Raw genomic sequence first — 17,087 nt, forward strand, 5'->3', positions numbered from 1 at the left:
AAGTCAACCAATTTAAGATCCAGTTTACCACTATAAATTCCTGTGGGTATGTCGGTGTTTTCTACCAGCTGATTTCTACCATGAGCTAAAAACACTACCGCGCTTAGTAAAAGACCCCCTTATTATCCTGGAATATATCTCATTTATCCATAGTCCTTTGTCTACTTTCAGTATTGCAAATTCTTCATAAATACTTTCTTCTATGAGTGGTGTGATATCTATGTCATTCCCATATATATTTTTGTCCATCTGCTGACCATCTCCAGGTTTTTCTTCCATGAACACTAAATAAAAGTGTTTGTGTAGATTACTGATTTTCTGTTGTCAGTTTCCACACTTTAATCCTCAGCATTTTTGAGTCTTGTAATTCTTGCTTTGGCCTAGCTTCACTCCCCATAGCCTTGCCACCTCATTTTACACTTTTAGCCATTTTTAGTTCTGCCCATGATTTTGCCATCTTGATTTATTCCTTTCCCTTTTTCAACTTTATGAGGTGGGGTTTTTTTTGTATTCCTCTTTGTGATCCTCCATGTTTTGCAGACACTACCATTTTTGCCTTTATTTTTGCAGCCACTTTCTTTGAGAACCATATCAGTTTCCTTTTCTTATTGCTTTTAGTTACTTTTCTGACATAAATATCTGTTGTCCTTTTAATAGCCCCTTTCAGTTTAGCCTGCTATCTTTCCACTTCCCTTATTTGCTCCTACCCTGCCAGCTACTCTTTGAGGTATTTCCCCATTTTACTGACATCAAAATGTTTGAAATCCAAGACTTCAAGTTTGGTGTGACGGGACTCCCATCTTACCTTTCATATCAAAGCACGCTTTGTATGATCACTGCTATCCAGGAGGGTGTCCACACAGACATTTTATTTATTTATTTATTTATTTATTTATTTATTTGGACTTACTAACTGCCTTTATGAAGAGTTTCACCCATTAGATACACTTTCTTCTTTTGTGAGTACTACATCCTGAGTAGTATATTCCCTAGTGGGTTTCATTACCATTTGTCTTAGCGCATCCCCTTGATTATGTCCATAATCTTTCCAGATTTACAGATGAGATAATCCAATTCACATCTAGTAGATTAAAGTCACCCAGTATTATCACCTCTCTTTCCATTCACACTTTTGTAATATCATTGGTAAGGTCTCTATATAGTTCTTCTGTTTGGGTCAGAGGTCTGTAGACTGGTCGAAAGTGCCATTTCATCTTTCCAAGACTATCCTCAGGGCTTCCTTTTTTCCACAGACTTCTGCGTTTCAACTGCTTTAATGTTTTTGACATAAAGAACTACTCCCCCTTTTGTGCCACCTCTATCCCTCCTAAATACAGTAGGTTATAGCTAGGTATAATGATACACTTATTGATCCATGTCTCCGTAATGGCTACAGTGTCCAAGCCCATTTCCACTATTAGGGTTTCGTAATCAGGAATAGAGAGGTGTGGTAGCCTTGTTAGTCCACTTTTAAAGGTAATCAATAGAAATAAAACAAAATAAAACATGGAAAAGAAAATAAGATGATACCTTTTTTATTGGACATTACTTAATACATTTCTTGATTAGCTTTCGAAGGTTGCCCTCATTCGTCAGATCGGAAATAAGCAAATGTTGGTAGATGACTTATATATATTTATAGATGACTTATATATACTGTCATCTACCAACATTTGCTTATTTCCGATCTGACGAAGAAATGTATTATGTCCAATAAAAAAGGTATCATCTTATTTTCTTTTCCATGTTTTATTTTGTTTTATTTCTACAGATCGGGAATGTTATTCCTAAACTATGAACATTTGTTCTCATTGCATTCCACCAATTTTTGGATGCTTAGCTTGTATTTTTTGTAGTTGTTATTCTGTTCTCCGCTTCCTCTTTGTTGCTGATGAATGTGTTCAGATTATGTCTCACTAGTAAAAAAGCCCCGTTGCTGATGCAAATGAAACGGGGGCTAGCAATGTTTTCTTCTGTGTGCATGTGGGAGTGTGTGTGTCCCTGCCCTCTGGCCTCTCTCCCCTCCCCCCTCTGAGTCCTTCACTGTTACAGAGCCAGCGATTTGATTTCGTGCTCTGCTGTTTTCCTTCACTGTGTTACAGAGAGGGCGGGGCAGACACTCATAGGGAAACCGGATATCTCGCCCCCTTCACACTTCCGGCTGGAGGCTTCATAGAACATTGGTTTTGCCTTTTATATAGAGAGATGTTATATTCTCCACTCCTGTAATGCTGTTATTGGGAGAGACATCCTGAACTTTTCTTCCACCTTCCACTCCTTTCCTCTAGTTTAAAATCCTGTCTACATATTGTTTGATGTTTTTACTTTGGATCTTTTTTCCTGCCACAGAAAAATGAGTTCATCATTACATATATAACAGCCTGAGGAATTTAGCAGTGATGAGGTTGGCTGAATCCTCAGTACTGTTGCCATTATATGTAGTGGTGTGCCATTGTCCTCTGTGCTTGTACTTTGATCCTCAATGTGTTAACATTATTTTCAGTGATGCTGTTGTAATCCACCAATGGAATGAAACTTTCTGTTTGACCCCATAGAGACAGACAGGCGAGCTATGTCCTCTGAGTTAGCTTTCTAACTTTCTGCATTTCCAGAAAGGGGTAGAAAGCCCAGGAAAGTTGTGGAACAATAGAAGTATCCAGTATAAACAGTGGATGGCTCTGGTAGCAGCAGAAGCCCTCTTCTGACTATAAAGCAGAAGCTCCTCCTTGTAAATGTCTTAGATTTGAATTTCCTGCTGTCGTGTTTGTGAGTTCTTGTGCCGGACGGGAGCACAGAGGCGAAGACTCCAACCTGCGCACCGTTGGGCAGCCGAGCAAACCCTGCGGCTTCACCTGTGGTGACTGCCATTCCCCGAGGGTTGAGCCCCCAGGTGCAGGCAGCCGACAGGACTTCCGGACACAGGCAGGGGTCAGAAGGCCACAGGCAACAGGCAGAGAGCAGCTAGGTACAGGCGGAAGCAGGTCAGCACCAAGCAGAGAGTAGTCAGGAATCTCGCAGGGACCAGGGCAGGCAGCGAGCAGAGTGCAAACAGGGTACCAGCAGGTATCAGGTCAGGCGGCGAACAGGCAGTTGTCAGGACTCAGGCAGGGGTCAGGTCAGGGAGCAGGCAGAGCGTAATCCGGTGTTCAGGCAAAGGTCCAGTCATGCAGCAGGCAGATCGTAATCCGGTGTTCAGGCAAGGTCAGGTCAGGCGGCTGGCAGAGCGTAATCCTGGGTTCAGACAAAGGTCAGGTTAGGCAGCAGGCAAAGCATAGTCAGGGTTCCAGCAGAGGTCAGATGTCAGGCAGCATGCTGTAGAGAACACAGTCACACAGGAGCACAAGCATTCTACTAAGTAGAAGCCGAAGCCCTGAGAGAAGGAGTTGGTGCTCCTAAATAGCCCCCACCATAGGGAGCAACAGGGCTCAGCTGGGTTGGCTGGCTGCAGGAGGGAGCCAGGTTGTGGGAGACCAATCACAGCCACCAGATGTGGAGCATCGGGTAAGGTTCCTCAACATCCTTGGAGGCTCAAAGGCCCGAGATAGGGCATCAGCTTGCACATTCTTCTCTGCCAGGCGAAAAACCAGTCAAAAATCAAACCTGGCGAAGAAAAGTGACCACCGCACCTGCCGTGGGTTCAGTCTTTTGGCTTCCTGCAGATAGAGGAGATTTTTATGATCAGCAATTACAGTGATCTGATGCGCAGCACCCTCTAATAAATATCGCCACTCCTGGATGGCAAGTTTCAGCGCCAATAACTCCCGATCCCCGATAGTATAGTTTTGTTCCGCTGGGGAAAACTTTCAAGAGAAAAAGAAACATGGGTGCCGCTTGCCGGAAGACAGAGTTTGAGACAAAATTGCCCCTGCTCCCACTGAAGAAGCATCGACCTCCACAATAAAAGGTTTTGTAATGTCTGGACTGCGGAGCACCGGGGCACGCACGAAAGCTTCCTTCTGAGTAGAAAGGGCCTCAGGGGGCCAATTCTTGATGTCCGCTCTCTTCTTAGTAAGAGCAGTCAGCGGAGCGGTGATCGAGGAGTACTGCTGAATTAATTGCCAGTAATAATTGGCGAACCTCAGGAAGCGTTGCATGGCCCTGAGTCCCTGGGGCACCGGTCACTCCCGAATCACCTTAAGCTTGGCTAGATCCATGGATCCATCTGGAGTCCCTTCGGGGAGATAATATATCCCAGGAAGGGAATAACGCATTGGTGAAAGGCGCACTTTTCCAGCTTGGCAAACAGGTGAAGTTCCCGAAGTCGTCGAAGGTCGGTGCACACATGGGCACCATGCTCCTGCACGGAGGACGAGAAAACCAGAATGTCATCAAGGTAGACAATAACAGATGAATACAAGAGATCCTGAAAGATGGAGTTAATAAAATCTTGGAAGACCGCAGGGGTGTTGCAAAGGCCGAAAGGCATTACCAAATACTCAAAGTGGCCCTCATGGGTGTTGAATGCGGTCTTCCATCCATCCCCCTGGCGTATTCGGATCAGATTATAAGCTCCCCTGAGGGCCACTTTGGTAAAAATTCCCGCCCCTTGCAGGCGGTCAAAAAGTTCAGGGATAAGGGGCAATGGGTACCGATTTTTGACCGTGATGTCATTCAGGCCCCGGTAATCAATGCAAGGCCGCAGAGACCTGTCTTTTTTAGACACAAAGAAAAACCCTGCGCCCGCAGGGGAAGTGGAGGATTGAATGAACCCCTTCTGGAGGTTCTCCTGAATATAGGCGTGCATGGTCTTGGATTCCTCCTTGGAGAGGGTATACAGCCGGCCTCTAGGAGGAGTCTTGCCGGGAAGCAGGTCAATCGGACAGTCAATGGGTCGATGCGGGGGCAGCGATTCCGTCTCTTGAGCATTGAAGACGTCCCTGAAGTTGTGATACTCCCTGGGTAAAGAGGCATCACAGGGGTTGGAGAACTCGGGGGAGAGCTGAAATGGCCTTTACAGGAGGTTCAACTGGCGAGAGACACGAGTGGAAACAGTGGACTCCCCAACTACTAATCTCGTCGTTGACCCAATCAATGCTGGGAGCATGGAGGCGCAGCCAAGGCAGGCAGGGTGAATAGATTGAGGAAGAATTAAGAGTTGGATTTCTGAGAAGTTCTGAGAGAAGAGGACATTTCTCTTGTAAGTGAATGCTACTTTGCTTTGTGCTTTGGGAACTTAAAGATTGGGGTTTAAAGGAGGAATTGTAGGTTAGTGTTAGGCAAAATAAAAATATAAAAAGCAAATTTTAACAACTAATCTCCATAGTCTTTTCCACTTAGTTTTAAAAGCTTTGTATCACAGCATTAACAGATAGAATCTAACAGGCACTGCAGGATCTAGTTTAGTCTTCCCACCCCTAGGACAACTCTTCATTTATAGTCAGTTATTGTAATTAGGGTAACAAGCAAGGAGTGCTCTTACAGAGTTTTAAATACATTTCATTACCATCTAAGAAGGAAACACTAAATAAATCATACAATATACTATATAAACTAAAAGACACTTTTATATTAGGCTAATATCCTTACTACTATAGCAAGTTTTAAATTATTGAAAAACTCAAAAACGCTAAGATGGAGTCAGCAGTCCAGCAGCGAAAGGGGTGCTATCCAGTCTTTTGCGTTGAGTGTCACACGTATGATTATCTCCCAGTTGGTGAGATGTCATATGTGTGTGCCCGATGCAAAGAGCTCCTAGCTCTTAGAGAACGTGCCCATTCTCTTGAGGCTAGAGTAGCAGACTTGGTGGAACTGAGGGAGACAGAGAGGTACATAGAGAAGACCTACAGGGATGTTGTCAAGAAGTCCCACCTCCAGTCTGATAGTCCTTGTGCTACCTTGGAGGAGGGAGGTCTCCTAGAAGGAGAGCATCACCCTGGTGAAGTAGGAAGTACTCCTGTAGCCAGGAACTGCCCACCAGGGGATGTACTATCCTCTCGCACCGAGGATATGTCTCCAACTGCTGCCCGGGAGGGAAAGGTTAGGACAGCCGTTGTAGTTGATGATTCAATCATTAGGCATATAGTTAGCTGGGTGGCTGGTGGACATGAGAATTGCCTGGTCACTTGCCAGCCTGTTGCGAAGGTGGTGGACCTCACATGTCACCTAGATAGGATTTTATATAGTTCTGGGGAGGAGCTGGCTCTCTTGGTATATATGGGTACCAATGACATAGGAACATGTGATTCTGGAAGCCAAATTTAGGCTCTTAGGTAGAAAGCTCAAATCCAGAACCTCTAGGGTAGCATTTTCCAAAGTGCTTTCAATTCCATGCACAGGGCGTGAGAGACAGGCAGGGCTCTGGAGTCTCAATGCGTGGATGAGGCGATGGTGCAGGGAGGAGGGTTTTAGATTTGTAAGGAACTGGCAACATTCTGGGGAAGGGGGAGCCTGCTCCAGAAGGATTGGCTCCACCTTAACCAGGTTGGGACCAAGCTGCTGGCATTTAAAAAGAAGATAGAGCAGCTTTTAAACTAAAACCTAGGAGAAGGCCGATGGTTCGGAACAAGGTATCTTTCAAAGATATCACCAAAACAGGGAAGATAGGGTATCCCGATAGCGAGGTTGCAAAAGAGACATAGTAGATCAGGTGACCTTAAGTAAAAATCAGACAAAAAATTGCAAATTAACACTGTCAACTAATGAGCAACATGTACATAGGAACAACAAACATAGTTTGAAATGTCTATATGTGAATGCCAGATGTCTAAGAAATAAGATTGGAGAGTTAGAATATATTGCAGTAAATAAAAAATTAGATACAATAGGCATCTCTGAGACCTGGAGGAGGGAAGATAACCAGTGGGACTCTGTCATACCGGGGTACAAATTATATCTTAGTGATAGGGTGGATCGAATTGGTGGAGGGGTAGCTTTGTATGTTAAGGAGGGCTTTGAATCAAATAGGTTGAAAATTCTGCAAGAAACAAAACACATCGTGGAATCCCTATGGATTGAAATTCCATGTGGAAAGGGGAAAAGGACAGTGATAGGGAGTGTACTACCGTCCCCCTGGTCAGGATGAACAGACGGATGTAGAAATTAGGGAGGCTAACAAACTGGGCAACACAATAATAATGTATGATTTCAATTACCCCGATATTGACCGGGTAAATGGATCGCCTGGTGACTTGCCTGCCTGGTGCGATGGTGTCGGACCTCACACGTCACCTAGATAGGATTTTAGATAGTGCTGTGGAGGAGTCGGCTGTTTTGGTACATGTGGGTACCAATGACATAGGAAAATGTGGGAGAGAGGTTCTGGAAACCAAATTTAGGCTTTTAGGTAGAAAGCTCAAATCCAGATCCTCTAGGGTAGCATTTTCTGAAATGCTACCTGTTCCACACGCAGGGCCAGAGAGAGAGACAGAGCGCCGGATTCTCAATGCGTGGATGAGACGATGGTGCAGAGAGGAGGGTTTTAGATTTGTTAGGAACTGGGCAACATTCTGGGGAAGGGGGAGCCTATTCCGAAAGGATGGGCTCCACCTTAACCAGGGTGGGACCAGGCTGCTGGCATCGGTTTTTAAAAAGGAAATAGAGCAGCTTTTAAACTAGAAATGGGGGGAAGGCCGACAGTCGCTCAAAATCGCATGGTTCGGGATAAGGTATCTTGCAAGGATACCTCACAAACAGGGAAGATAGGGTTTCTGGATAGTGAGGTTGCACAACAGACCGTGGTAGGCCAGGTGCCCTTAAATACAACTAAAGATCAGACAAAAGATGGCAAATCAATAGTGTCAAGTACTAAGCATCATGCAAATAGGAACAACAAACATACTCTGAAATGTCTATATGCAAATGCTAGGAGTCTAAGAAATAAGATGGGAGCGTTGGAATATATTGCACTAAATGAAAAATTGGATATAATAGGCATTACTGAGACCTGGTGGAAGGAGGATAACTAGTGGGACACTGTCATACCGGGGTACAAAGTATATCGTAGTGATAGGGTGGACCGGACTGGTGGAGGGGTAGCATTATATATTAACGAGAGCCTTGACTCAGATAGATTACAAATTCAGCAGGACACAAATCACACCTTTGAAACATTGTGGGTTGAAATTCCATGTATAAAAGGGAAAAGGACGGTGATAAGAGTGTACTACCGTCCGCCTCGCCAGGATGAGCAGATAGACGCAGAAATGATAAAAGAAATTAGAGATGCAAACAAAATGGGCAATGTGATAATAATGGGTGACTTCAATTATCCAAATATAGACTGGGTAAATGTAACATCGGGACATGCTAGAGAGGTACAGTTCCTTGATGAAATCAAGGACAGCTTTATGGAGCAGCTGGTGCAGGAGCTGACGAGAGAAGGAAAAATTCTTGACTTGGTCCTTAGTGGAGCGCATGATCTGGTGAGGGATGTTATGGTACTGGGGCCACTTGATAACAGTGATCATAATATGATCAGTTTTGATATCAACCTTGAAGTAACTATACACAGGAAGTCAAATATGTTAGCGTTTAACTTTAAAAAAGGAGACTATGATAAAATGAGAAGAACGGTAAAAAAAAAAAACTTAGGGGGGCAACTGAGAGGGTAAAAACTGTACAACAGGCATGGACGCTGTTAAAAATACCATCCTGGAGGCCCAGGCCAAACATATTCCACGAATTAGAAAAGAAAGACGGAGGTCCAAAAGACAGCCGGCGTGGTTGAAAAGTGAGGTGAAGGAAGCTATTAGGGCTAAAAGAAACGCCTTCAGAAAATGGAAGAAGGAACCATCTGAAAATAACAAGAAGCAGCATAAGGAGTGTCAAAGCAAATGCAAGGCACAGATAAAGAAGGCCAAGAGGGATTACAAAAGATAGCATTAGAGGCAAAAAAACATAGCAAACAATTTTTTTCGGTATATTAAAAGCAGGAAGCCGGCAAAAGAATCGGTTGGGCCGCTGGGTGATCGAGGGGTAAAAGGGACGATCAAGGAAGATAAAGACGTAGTGGAGAGATTGAATGAATTCTTTGCTTCGGTCTTCTCCGAGGAAGATTTGGGTGGGATACCGATGTCGGAAATGGTATTTCAAGCGGACGAGTCGGAGAAACTTACTGACTTCACGGTAAACCTGGAGGACGTAATGGGGCAGTTCAGCAAACTGAACAGTAGCAAATCTCCTGGACCGGATGGTATTCATCCTAGAGTACTGATAGAACTGAAAAATGAGCTTGCGGAGCTACTGCTAGTGATATGCAATTTATCCTTAAAATCGAGCGTGGTACCGGAAGATTTGAGGGTGGCCAATGTAACGCCGATTTTTAAAAAAAGGTTCCAGGGGAGATCCAGGAAATTATAGACTGGTGAGTCTGACGTCGGTGCTGAGGAAAATGGTAGAGGCTATTACCAAAAACAAAATTTCAGAGCACATCCAAGGACATGGATTACTGAGACCAAGTCAGCACGGCTTTTGTGTGGGGAAATCTTGTCTGGCCAATTTACTTCAATTCTTTGAAGGTGTAAACAAACATGTGGACAAAGGGGAGCCGGTTGATATTGTGTATCTGGATTTTCAAAAGGCATTTGACAAGGTACTTCATGAAAGGCTACAGAGGAAATTGGAGGATCATGGGATAGGAGGAAATGGCCTATTGTGGATTAAAAACTGGTTGAAGGATAGGAAACAGAGAGTGGGGTTAAATGGGCAGTATTCACAATGGAGAAGGGTAGTTAGTGGGGTTCCTCAGGGGTCTGTGCTAGGACCGCTGCTTTTTAATATATTTATAAATGATTTAGAGATGGGAGTAACTAGCGAGGTAATTAAATTTGCTGATGACACAAAGTTATTCAAAGTCGTTAACTCACGAGAGGATTGTGAAAAATTACAGAAGGACCTTATGAGACTGGGAGATTGGGCAGCTAAATGGCAGATGATGTTTAATGTGAGCAAGTGCAAGGTGATGCATGTGGGAAAAAAGAACCCGAATTATAGCTATGTTATGTAGGGTTCCACGTTAAGAGTTACGGACCAAGAAAGGGATCTGGGTGTCGTCGATAATACACTGAAAGCTTCTGCTCAGGAATAACATGTATAGAATGGTTGTACATTTGGGAAGCTCGCCAGGTGCCCTTGGCCTGGATTGGCCGCTGACGTGGACAGGATGCTGGGCTCGAAGGATCCTTGGTCTTTTCCCAGTGTGGCATTACTTATGTACTTATGATTTCTTCTTGATGCAAGACTCCTACTTGCATCTGCAAAGGTGGTGTGACCTGCGTGATGGGTTGAGGTAGGGTCGATCCCTGAATGGAAGTGACCTGCAGGGGTCTGCACGGCATAGCAGGTCTTCCCAAACGCTCAAGAAACCTAGCATTGATGAAATTCCCAACCCACTCCCGAGCCAAGCAGGGCCATGGTGTTGATGCAGAACTTTTGCCATCGCAGAGTGATGGGGACAGAAATTAGATTGTCTGGGAGGGGGTACAGATCGACCCAAGTCCACCCCCCTCACAGGGCCTTGGTTCTGGCGTTTCCCGATTTGTTCAAGCAGGAGCTAACAAAGTGCCCAGGTTGTCCACAGTATAAAGAGAGCCAATTGGTTTGACGATGGGATCTCTCTGATTCAGAAAGGCACTGATGCCCAATCATCATAGGTTCCTCGGGAGCACCTGCAAGGGAACTCGTCGCTCCTCTAGGGGATGTAGACCACGTTGGCCGAGGGGTCGGCCGCATGGTGGGACTTTGGGAGGCACGCTCCTGAGATCTCTCCTGGAAACAGATGTCAATGCGGACGCAGAGGGAGATAAGGGCATCCAGGGTAACTGGAAGGTCCCGACCAGCCAATTTGTCCTTGATCCGTCCGTTCAACCCTTGCCAAAAAATGGCATTGAGAGCCTCTTGATTCCACCGTACTTCCGCGGCTAGGGTCCGGAAACGAATAGCATAGGTTCCCACGGAACTGCTACCTGTTGGATTCGTAGCAAATCCACCGCTGCAGAGGAAGGCCGCCCAGGAATGTCGAAAACCATCCTGAACCGGTGAAGGAACTCCCCTAGGTCTGAAAGAAGGAGACCTCGTTGCTCCCAGAGAGGGGAGGCCCAGGCCAGGGCCGGTCCAGAGAGTAGCGAGATAATATAGGTGGCCTTGATACTCTCGGAAGGAAAGGACCCAGGTTGCATCTCGAAAAGCATCAAGCATTGATTAAAAAATCCCCGGCAAGCAGAAGGGGGTTCCGTCGAACCTAGTGGGCTCAGGGAGCCGTAGGCCCGGGGAAGGCAGAGCAGGTCTTGGAGCTGAGGCGGTAGGTTGCCGCTGGGCCTGGAGAGTAGCCATCTGAGTGCAAACATCCTGTAAGGCTCCCGACAGCCTGTTTAAGTGGGCCTACTGTTGCTGCAGAACCTGTGCCAGGTCCACTAGTTCGGGTTTCTCCGGCGAACTCATGGCTTCGGCTTACTGTCATGTTTGTGGGTTCTTGTGCCCGACGGGAGTACAGAGGCGAAGACTCCAACCTGCGCACCGTTGGGCAGCCAAGCAAACCCCGTGGCTTCACCTGTGGTGACTGCCATTCCCTGAGGGTTGAGCCCCCAGGTGCAGGCAGCCGACAGGACTTCCAGATACAGGCAGGGGTCAGAAGGCCACAGGCAACAGGCAGAGAGCAGCTAGGTACAGGCGGAAGCAGGTCAGCACCAAGCAGAGAGTAGTCTGGAATCTTGCAGGGACCAAGGCAGGCAGCGAGCAGAGCGCAAACAGGGTACCAGCAGGTATCAGGTCAGGCGGCGAACAGGCAGTTGTCAGGACCCAGGCAAGGGTCGGGTCAGGTCAGGGAGCAGGCAGAGCGTAATCCGGTGTTCAGGCAAAGATCCGGTCAGGCAGCAGACAGAACTAAATCCGGTGTTCAGGCAAAGGTCCAGTCAGGCAGCAGGCAGATCGTAATCCGGTGTTCAGGCAAGGTCAGGCGGCTGGCAGAGCGTAATCCAGGGTTCAGGCAAAGGTCAGGCAGCAGGCAGAGCATAATCCGGTGGTCAGGCAAAAGTCAGGTCAGGCAGCAGGCAAAGCGTAATCCGGTTTTCAGGCAGAGGTCAGGTCAGGCAGCAGGCAAAGCGTAGTCAGGGTTCCAGCAGAGGTCAGATCAGATCAGGCAGCACGCTGTAGAGAACACAGACACACAGGAGCACAAGCACTCTACTAAGTAGAAGCCGAAGCCCTGAGAGAAGGAGTTGGTGCTCCTTAATAGCCCCCACTATCGGGAGCAACAGGGCTCAGCTGGTGAGGAAGGCTCTGGGTTGGCTGGCTGCAGGAGGGAGACGGAGCCAGGTTGTGGGAGGCCAATCATGGCCACCAGAAATGGAGCCAGACCGCCCGTGTTCCTGGGAAGGAGCCACCAGGACTCCGGCGCTGCCAAAATGGCTGGCGCCCCCCTGCAGGACCCAGGACATTCCCCGGATCGCGACCAGGACCCCCAGGAGAATACAGGGAGCGCGGCTACAGAGCCGTCGGCGCCACCACGGCCGATGCTTGACGCTCCCCTCCACGAGGATGGAGATGAGGAATGGAGTTGCTGAGGAGCGCGAGACAGAGCAGGGCAGGCGCAGAACAGCACAAGGCAGGTGAGGAAAATGACACCTGCCTCGGCCTCTGACCCTTGCTCTGTAAGGGAGAACCTTCTACCTACGCCTGCGGCAATATATGACTCATATATATATAAGCCTGCCATAGTTACCCAGACTGGCACAAACAAAGGCATTATGTAGGTGATAGGGAAGTACAAGAAAGTTGCTGCCTTATACATTTCTGCGGGAATGGGGGATGCTCTGCAGCCCAGATAATCACATGAAAAGAGAAGGGGATATTAAGCGCTTTTATTATTAACACCCAGGTGCCCTGCTAACAGTGTTTGTTGTTCAGATCCAAAGAGAATCCACATATGTGGAGAACTGAAATAATCAAATGGAGGAACTCAGGGAGAGGAGAAAAATGGGGACTGAGACCACGGGTTCCAGAGACTCGAGCACACAATGCCTTGAAGACTGGGAGAGATTTCCAGCCACCCTGTCAGCAAAGTACCTGGTGGTGCCTAAGCCCTATTCTGCAAACATCCATTAGGAAGAGGGGTGTACATATGGATGGGATGGGACATAGACGGAACTCCCACTTACACATATAGCTTAAACAAAATACTGTAAGTTAGTGCCTCCCTACTACATTTAGGTGCCTGCTAAAGTAAGGCCTGGCATCTAAATGTTAGACACACCGATTCCAGGTTATGCTAGTGTTTTATAACAGAACCTAGGCACTTAGGGGTCCTTTTACTAAGCTGCTGGAAAAGGGCCCTGTGGTAATGGCAGGGGCTGTTTTTCCTGCGTGTCAGGGCCCTTTTTAGCCAGCCATTGAGGTGGCAGTAAGGGCTCCCATGGTAACCCAGCGGTAATTGGGCAGTGCACGACGATGCCTGATTACCTCCTTAAGTACTATTATAGAATAGCCTCCTACTGTGCAGCCTCAGAGCACCTACATGGAGGTGCCCACTAATAGAACTGCCCCCATTATGGGGTTGAATAGATGTCTTTTGGTGAAAACAAAATGCAAGAATTAAAATATAATTTACTAGTAAAAAAAGCCCCGTTTCTGATGCAAATGAAACGGGGGCTAGCAAGGTTTTCCTCTGTGTGCATGTGGGAGTGTTTGTGTCCCTGCCCTCTCTCCCTTCCCCTCTGCTCTCTGTCCCCTCCCCCCTCAGAGTCGAGTCCTTCAGTGTTAAGTTTCCTGCTCTGCTGTGTTTGTGTTACAGAGATAGTGAGAGCTTCTGCCCTCTCTCCCCTCCCCCCTCTGAGTCCTTCACTGTTACAGAGAGAGCGATTTGATTTCGTGGTTTGCTGTGTTTTCCTTCACTGTTTGTGTTACAGAGAGAGCGAGGGCGGGGCAGACACTCAAGGGGAAACCGGATATCTCTCCCCCTTCACACTTCTGGCTGGAGGCTTCATTTAGAACGTTGGTGGTGCCTTTTATATATAGAGATTTACTTCTTTAGTGTTTACATGAAGATTTTCAGAGGAAGACAAAAAGCTGCCACAAATGTTCTTAAAAGAATGAGTTGGAATATGTGTTAAAGAGATGTGCACTGTCAAACTAACTCCTTGTTTAAGAATTATAGTCATATTTCATTTTATTATATTCATATTTCATTTTGTTCTAATGATAGCTCTTCTCAGCTAAAAGGTACAGTGTCATAGATATACAATGTGAAGCAAAGTAAAATCCAGAAGAGTTATGGGTCAACTGAGTAGCTTTCTGACTAACATTACAGGAATTGTGAAGCAGCAGATAGACAGCCATATCAAAGATCCAGGTCAACAGAACAGCGTCCCATACTAGAGCGGACCAACTCCCGCTCCCGATCCACTGAACGTCCTGACTCAAACCTCATGAGGTCGATGCCTTCATTAATGACTGGAAGATCTGCCCCTCCTTCACCTGCGTTATCGAGGTGAAAAAGACAATCAGACTAACACCCCTTTTGCCCCACCAAATCACTGTTTTTAGTTTTATTTTCCCAGTATCTAATTGGTATCTTTTTCCATCATTGGCTGATCATTAGTAGCAATAATTACTAACCCTCTAATTACCAACACACTATTTATATTCTGCTGTGGATATAATGGTGTGGTTTCCATTGTATTTTGTTTACTAACAGAATTTAGCTGCATTTATTTTGTGATTTCTCATTTGCCAGGTGTCCTGGGTAGTTTTCCACATAAAGCACTTCATACTTACATTTTTCTCTTGCAGAATGAGAAATTGTTTGTGTTCATCAGACATCACTTTTGGAACGACCACCATAACATCAAACAATAGACTTTGAAAAATAATATATTTAACCTTATTATTATACTTTAACTGTCCACTGTGATTTTCCAATTATATTTTTCATTAATCTTGTTATTACATTAGGAAGCCATTGTATATATATACTTAAAATATTTAAGTAGATTCTTCTTTGGATAGAATATTTGGTTTCTGTGCAGTAGTTTGACCTAAGATTTAATGACTGTTGGCAATATATTACCATTTGCAGAAAGACTCGCTTTTAGTTTTCAATAGTTGGAATGATTTATAGATCCATATTGTAAAATGAGTTGTAAGTAAATGTACAGAAGGGTAATGTATGCCAGCAAAAATAGATGCAACTAAGGGGCCCTTAATGCATTAAGTGCTTAACACATGAATTAGTGCATGCCGTTAGCATATGACTACAGTAATAATTACCGGTGGTGGCTTGACACTTAGCACATGTTAATTTGCATGTTTTAGTCCATAGTATAGAAACAGGTGGGAAATGGGCATAGATTGTGCCTTGACATGTAGTAACCTATTGCCAGATAACGCAGATGGCTTAATTCTTACCTCAGTAGGTGTCTTTTAAGTGTATCTGCATTTTTATTAGGCACACAGGGTGCAATTCTATAATAGGATGTCTAGAATTAGCCATCCAGGGGCATAGATAGGCACAAGCTTTTATCCCAGCCATAGAACTGGTAAAAGTATGAAAACCTAAGTGCAGCAAATATTCACATAAGGTACAAAAGGAGCCCTGCCTATGTCCTACTCATTCTCCCCCCCCCCCCCCCCCCCCCCCCCATTTTGCAAATAATGCTATATGTTAAGTGGTTATTTGCAGAATAATACTTAGGCTGCATACTACCATTTATGTGTGTATATGCTAGTATTTTGGGTCAACAATAAAATTAATAGCCAGAGTGTGGATCCAGTAACATCATTATCTCCCTGGCCACCTCAGTTTTTTGTTGCTTATGCTAGTATTCTAAACATTTATCCACGTAATATTAGTGCTTAGGTTATAGAATTGCTCCCATAATACCTGATAAATGTTTATTCTCTGAATTAACTCTGTGGTAAGATGCTAGGTACACCTCCAATAGCTACCACAGAGGCTTTACAGGTACCTCATGTTAACTTTTGCAATGCATAGTAACTGCAAAGTTTATACTGTGCTTTGGAAAAAGGGCCCCTGAATTTAAGCACACATACACCTTTGTTTGTGCATGAATATCCATATCAGGGTTGTTTATCTTTAGATCGTGTGTTTTTCCAATCAAAGTCTAGTTTGTAAAAGAAATATACAGATGCAAGGAACCTAAGTCGTCTTCTGATTAGCTGTTGTAGTTTTAGAAGATAAATATGACTTAATTACTGCACTTCATTTTAATGTGTCTTTCATAGGTCACATCCCCGAACTGGGTCTGTCCAAACAAGTCCATCAAGCACACCAATGGGAGGACGCAGAGGCCGTCAACTACCACAGCTTCCACCGAAGGGGACATTCGACAGAAGTAAGTGGTTTCTTTAATACTATGCCTAGTTAATCTGCTCAGGAGCTCTGTAAAAGCTGATTATTATCTTTAAATTTTGTATCTACCAGGTATGTTGTACTCTGTAAGTTTACTGGTGTTTGATGGATAGTTACTTTCAGATGTTATGCTCATTTTTTACACACATCTGAAGTTAGAATAGTGAAACAGGCTGTGGTCCTGACACATCTTAATTATTATAAAGTATTCTATTTGGGTCTTCCAAAGAAGACTTTGTCACATCTCTAAATTGTGTAGAATTCTTCAGAAAGTGTTGTCACCAAACATTAGAGATAGGGTAAAGCCATCCCCTCCCTCTTCCCTCTGCTGATTTCTTTACTCTGCCAGTTGCTAAGGTTAGGAATACATTTCAAAATCTTAAACTTGATGTTTAAAGCTGTTCAAGATCTAGGTCCTGTATTTTGAAAGATCAGGTTGGTTAGCACCTTTCAGCTTGTGTGCTATGATATAGTGATGATACTCATTTTGCAGTCCTTTCATTGAAGATTAGAATTAGCAAGAACTCATTCTATGGGATGCCCCCCTCCAAGTTTTGAATTAATTGCCTCCAGAGCTTAGGTCAGAATTCAATTATTTTACATTTCATAAAATATTGCAACTTAGCTATTTGGCCAGATTTTATAATTCTTTGTGTTCTATATGATTATGCCTGTCTTTAGTTATGATTGCTTTTATGTGATCTGGGCCAGGTACCTTTGGTAGACTGATGGTGGAGACTAAATTACCTTAGGGAATTGATATTGGGGGGAGGGGTGAATAGAATAG

At 45.0% G+C, this 17,087-nt stretch overlaps 1 protein-coding gene across 36 annotated transcripts in view; it reads left to right on the top strand.

Annotated features, from left to right (window-relative positions):
* RIMS2 (regulating synaptic membrane exocytosis 2) overlaps positions 1-17,087 on the top strand; it is a 1,685,778-nt gene that overhangs the window by 1,369,289 nt on the left and 299,402 nt on the right. For 29 of the 36 annotated variants that reach the window (XM_030217702.1, XM_030217600.1, XM_030217677.1 and 26 more), the window contains 2 exons: positions 14,240-14,419; positions 16,174-16,283. In XM_030217702.1, coding sequence (XP_030073562.1) covers positions 14,240-14,419; positions 16,174-16,283 — 290 coding nt within the window. The remainder of the gene's footprint in view (positions 1-14,239; positions 14,420-16,173; positions 16,284-17,087) is intronic. The other 7 variants (XM_030217664.1, XM_030217805.1, XM_030217760.1 and 4 more) reach the window with 1 other exon arrangement.

This window comes from Microcaecilia unicolor, chromosome 1, assembly GCF_901765095.1.
Source record: "Microcaecilia unicolor chromosome 1, aMicUni1.1, whole genome shotgun sequence".
Classification (NCBI taxonomy): Eukaryota; Metazoa; Chordata; class Amphibia; order Gymnophiona; family Siphonopidae; genus Microcaecilia; species Microcaecilia unicolor.